The sequence below is a fragment of the Bombina bombina genome, chromosome 6 (genome assembly GCF_027579735.1).
Source record: "Bombina bombina isolate aBomBom1 chromosome 6, aBomBom1.pri, whole genome shotgun sequence".
NCBI classification, from domain to species: domain Eukaryota; kingdom Metazoa; phylum Chordata; class Amphibia; order Anura; family Bombinatoridae; genus Bombina; species Bombina bombina.
Window position 1 is genome coordinate 485,513,443 of NC_069504.1, and position 6,000 is coordinate 485,519,442.

The window sequence follows — 6,000 nt, forward strand, 5'->3', positions numbered from 1 at the left end:
CTTGTCCATAATATTCCCTAAAACATTTATTATTGCCGGAAACAAAACAACATTGCAAAGTTCACACTGCCGGCAGTCGTACTCTGTAAAAATGCATCTTCCCTATACAAATCCCAAACCAAGATGAGTAACATCCACTTGCTGTAGCTAGAAAAATATGTTCATTTAAACATCAGATCTTTTTGAATGTTGCTTATGAACTCTAATTAAAGGGACATAACTCATATGCTAAATCACTTAAAACTGATGCAGTATAACTAAAAAGCTGACAGGAAAATATCACCTGACCATCTATATGTAAAAAAGGAAGATATTTTACCTCACAATTTCCTCAGCTCACCAGAGTAAGTGCTGTGGAAAAAGTTATACTCCAGCTGCAGGTAAAAAAACAAAAACTGAAGAAATGAAATGCAGCCAATCAGCATCAACACTGCTGAGGTCATGAACTCTTTTACTGTGATCTCATGAGATTTCACTTTACTCTCATGAGATTTCATAGTAACCTTCTTTAAACTGAATAGGGAATTAACATGAGTGCACACGAGGCTCACTCCCTTTGCCGGTCTTAGGCCAGACATACTGATTTGCTGCCTAAAGTCTTTTACAATGGGCTGTAAATACTTAGGACATTTTGAGGTAAAATATCTTTCTTTTTTACATAGAGGTGTTCAGGTGATATTTTCTAGTCAGCTTTTTACAGCTATGCTGCATCACTTTCAAGTGTTTCAACATTTGGGTATCATGGCCCTTTAAGAATTTGAAATAATTAAAAAAAAATTGTAATAAAGCATTAGTTGTTAAAAAATTTTATAATGTAAAATTACTTACTGAACTGATTTGAAAATAAAGCATTTAGTAAAAAAGAAATCCCACAGAATGTTTACCAAATCACTGTATGACTCCCTTTAAACAATTTTTTTTTGTTATTGATAAATGGCAGCAAAAATTCATGCATGTTTTTGTGAAATAAAAATATTTTTTTCTGCTTCATTATGGTTAAACTTATTGTATAAATAAGATATAGATTTTTCGTAAAAAAATTGTTATGTATGTATTCCATAATAATTTAAGTTATTCATATAATCAGATGAAAGTTATTAGTACTTTTTTTACAAAATGCTACAATAAAGAAACTTTATTAAAAAGAAAATCTTTCTTGCTTCTCAGAGTATACTGGTGCAGTGGCAGCCGCCTCCCACAGGCACTCAGAATGGAGAGATTGTCGGTTATAAGGTGCGATACCGTAAGAACACAAGGAAGAGCGAGACCAGTGAAATCCTGGTAGACATACAGCTGTCACAGCTTGTAGCTGGTGAGTATCATTTAGAGGCTACCTGTGAGATTTGTGTTTAAGCTGTATTTGCTCTAACATACTGTCTTTCTATAGGCTTAGAGAGGGACACTGAGTACAGCTTTAGAGTCCTGGCTATGACTGTGAACGGTAGTGGGCCTGCCACCGACTGGATGTCTGCGGAGACTTTTGAGAGTGACTTGGATGGTACGGCTAAGTAAAATGTTACTCATGCTATGCTATTTGTATAAACTGAGAAACTGTTATAGTAATTCAGGAGTTGTATTGCATCTGAATAACTTTCAGCCAGCATGTTTTCTACTTATTATTGTTTGCTTCAATGAGTAAATATTTTTGCTGTTACACTTTTTTCTCTTTTGCATGTTTTGTCACAGGAGACTGAAACATGCACACAAATATACAATACACATTGACCTACTTGTAATTAATCACACAAACTGTATGCAGCCATGCAAAAAAAGCAAACTTGTAGCTACTGTAATCAATGGTAAGAGCTTCTTTACATGTAGAATAAATATACTTCCTCTAAGAAAAGAGCACACTTGCAGACACTGTAAGCATAGCTCATTTGCACAGTCAGGCCTGCAACAACAAAATTTGCTTATAAAGTATAAGCGCAGTGAACTCCCACAGGTAATAAGCACATATCTTAAATTGTCATTGCAAGCACAGTACTCTAAGCTAATATATGCATATCTTAGCCTAGACACACTGCATGTACTGAGCTTGCACATAGCCAATGTATGCTTCAGGATACAGAACACACGCATGTAAACAGTCCTGAGCTGTTACATGCCTGTGTTCTTCCCAAAGCTGAGTGCAAAAACAGCCACTGGATGGACAGCACATGCAAGGAATCTTTCAGACTAAACATGTCTGACTATAAATACTGCCACACAACTTACTGTATAATACACAAGCATGCTCTACACATAAATAAGGTTTTATCTTCTGTGAAGTTTCCCCACCCCATTGTATCATTTTTTTTGTTTTGGTCCTTTTTTTAGAGCTGCTTTTTTCTTCCACAGAGTCTCATGTCCCAGACATGCCAAGTTCCCTGCATGTGCGACCCCTTGTAACCAGCATTGTGGTGAGCTGGACACCCCCAGCAGACAGCCAGCACCAGGTGGTAGTCCGTGGTTATGCCATTGGTTACGGCTTGGGGAGCCCTCATGCACAGACCGTTCGTGTAGACCACAAGCAGCGTTACTACACCATAGAAAACCTGGGTAATGAAAGAACCTGTGTTTGACATCATTGCTTTCCCTGTTCTGAGCACATACTTTTTCAAGAGACTTAAAATAAGAAATAGTTGAACCCCATTACGTTCTTGTTAATATATACAAGAAAAATACGGCTTCAACATGTGAAATGTAACACAATGTGCACAATAAGTTGATAGCATATTGAGCTTTTCAATAAGTTCCTTTTCTTTGATATTTATTAATAAAGGATGAGTGGCCAGTGAAGGTTGTATGAATTGGAGCAGAATTTACACTGACATTTACACACACACACACACATTTATGCTGCCTCAATCTGACTCTGCATGTTAAGAGTATCAAGTATCATTTGTTTCCCTCCCTTTGACGGGTACATACATGAATAAATGTTACTTGATTGGCTACAATAGATTCAGCCTGGCAGAACATTTTTTTGTTTTTCAGTTAGCTATTATGTTAATTGACAGTGGAGAAAACTTTCTTTGTAGGTCAACACCTTGTAATTTCATTATCTAATTTGCTTTGTTCTCCTGCTATTCTTTTTTTGAAAAGAATACCTAGGGAGGTTAAGGCGCAGCAAAGCACTACTGGGAGCTAGTTGCTAATTGGTGACTGCACATAGATTTCTCTTGTCATTGGTTCGCCAGATGTATTTATCTAGTTCCCAGTAGTGAATTTATGTCCCTTTAACAAAGGATGCAAAGAGAACAAAGTAGATTTGCTTTAAAAAAAAAAGTGAATAGGAAAGTTGTTTAAAATTTATCTGAATCCAGAAAAAAAAATGTGTTTCATGTCCCTTTAATGTGACATGAACATTTTTCTTTCATGATTCAGATAGGAGACCGTTTTAAAAGTTTACAGTTAACACCTTCTATTATCAAATTTACTTTATTCCTATTGTATTCTTGGTTGAAGAGAATACCGAAGTGGCATGCACATGTCTGGAGCACTATATCGCAACAGTTTTTCAAGATTGTTTTTGAGCACTAGATGACAGCAGTGTTTGCACAATTTCTAACATTTTTAAAAGCATTCTTGTGCTGCCATATAGTGCACCTGCTTTTTAACAAAGGATATCAGGAGAACAAAATACATTTGCTAATGGAAGTTTTTTTTCTTGTTTTTTTTTTTTTTTTAACTGTACATTTTTAGATGAATCAACACCTTTCTTGCTGCATTTGTTTTTCAAACACCACCACGTGCATAAAATTGGAGGAGCCACTTTAGACTTGTTGCTGGTGTAACAAAGCTTGTCACTGTTTTGTTGTTACAAAATCCATTGTCTTGTACTTCCTTATCTTATCTTTGCTAAGGCTTGGAACACATGTAAGGCTTTGCCTTGTGAATTCTGCAATGTGTGCAAAACACTCAGTGTTTTATGTCCCTTTATACTTTATTCATGTTTAATATTTATTTTCATACAATCCATTACTCCTGGATATTTCCTTTCCTGACCACTAGGAAGAGGCAAAGATTTCCAAACCCCAAGAGTTCTATAAATCCCCTCCCATCTTACCAGAAGCTAGTCTTGTTTTTGCCTCTGCTGGAGGAAGGTGAAGAATGAAAATGTGCATATAGATCTTCAGTGAGAGGGGCTTTAAGTCTATGTTGAGGCCGGTTTTTCCCTCAGAGTACAGTGTTTGTCAGAGGGATGTATATGGGGTATGGCTAGTGGTTCTTTTTTTTCACCTCATTGAAAATTTTGTCACAGATTTTCCATTGACAAGTCGCAGGGACTTGTCTTTTGCCTACTCCTATTCCTTACCCTCTGCTGATATGTTTCAGTAATGGTTTAGCTTTCTACTGGTCGTTACTAGTAGACGAGTGTCTGGTAAGTATCGTATTTTTATTTATATGACACTCTGTAGCCTTATTTGGCCTATGTTAATTATATATTTATAATATATATAGCCTTGGGACCAATGTTCCCTCTAATTTTTTTTTAACACTGGGCGCGAAACCGTTTTCTTGTGCAAATTTTGGGCAAGTGACCAAAATGTGTGTGCACTTGGAAACATAACACTCACACACACTCTCCCTCACATTCTCAAGCACACACACTCTCACTCACACTCCCTCACACTTCACTCACACTCTCCCTCACACTTCACTCACACTCTCCCTCACACTCTCCCTCACACACACACACTCTCCCTCACATTCTCAAACACACACATTCTCCCTCACACACACCCTCACACTCTCCCTCACACTCTCCCTCACACTCTCCCTCACACACACCCTCACACTCTCCCTCACACACACCCTCACACTCTCCCTCACACACACCCTCACACTCTCCCTCACATTCACACACACTCCCTCACATTCTCAAACACACACACACTCTCCATCAGAATCTCCCTCACATTCTCTCAAGCACACTCACACACTCTCTCACAAACACACATCCAATCTCACTCATACACGCACACACACAACCACTCTTCCACAAACATACAGCCACTCTCTCTCACACACACACACACAAACACAGCCACTCCCCCTCTCACATCCAACAAGCCAACATTTTGTTAGCAAACATTTTCTTTATCTACACTGCAGAATCTAAACTGGTTGAGTCTCGTGCAAAAAAGCAAAGCAACAGTTCACTGGAGTCACTTTTGCAGAAGTGTGACACAAGATACCAGGCTAAAAATAATTAAATGGAAAAACATACTTTAAAAAATTAAGTATTGATTAAACTAAAAGAAGGGTAAACCTTATCATACAAAGAAAGCATGTAGGATAAAAGTACTTTTTTTTTTTTCCTGCAAAAAAAATAAAATCAGACAAAAAAGTAAGTAAGCCTAATACAAAAACACTCTAATGGATTAGCATTTTGTAAGTTTTTTGTTAAAATGAAGGCACCTTATGTATAAATAGCTCTTGATCAGTAGAGGGGAAAATGCTGGCACTTAATAAAATCCTCTATGGTCATGTTACACACACACACACACACACACACACACACACACACCCATCCATCTACACATAAGCTTACACCCATCTATACACACACATACCTAGTTACATATGTACATGTACACACCTAAACACACATCCATCTGCAGCGGTCCTTCCGTAGACAGCTGATCAAATAGTAAGGGCTAGTCACCAGCTCCGAAAGTAATACTGGCTCACCCGGAGCCAGTAATGTTGTGTCTAGTAACCATTACACTGTTCTGTATGGGATTTCGTAAGTCCCCAAACTTACGGTTTAGAAGCTTGTGACACCTCTGGAACGATAAACATTCGTATACCCATTTACTGCTGCTGCCACAGTCACCACTGCTTACACAGCTGAGCTCTGTTGAGAGGCTTTTGGCGTGCTGAGGTCTCCAAGATTATAAACGCCCCCTGTTATGCGCGGCCTTAATTGACACATGCACAGTGTTTACCAAATCACTGTGCTGCCGCGCTTGTTAGTGGGAACGTTGCTTGGGACAGAATCTATTATTATTA

The 6,000-nt window shown here is 38.0% G+C and overlaps 1 protein-coding gene across 1 annotated transcript in view; it reads left to right on the forward strand.

Moving 5' to 3' along the window:
- The window catches only part of NEO1 (neogenin 1), a 201,144-nt gene that overhangs the window by 92,000 nt on the left and 103,144 nt on the right, over positions 1 to 6,000 (forward strand). Inside the window, exons 9-11 of the mRNA XM_053717318.1 lie at positions 1,168 to 1,312; positions 1,388 to 1,498; positions 2,341 to 2,541. Coding sequence (XP_053573293.1) covers positions 1,168 to 1,312; positions 1,388 to 1,498; positions 2,341 to 2,541 — 457 coding nt within the window. The remainder of the gene's footprint in view (positions 1 to 1,167; positions 1,313 to 1,387; positions 1,499 to 2,340; positions 2,542 to 6,000) is intronic.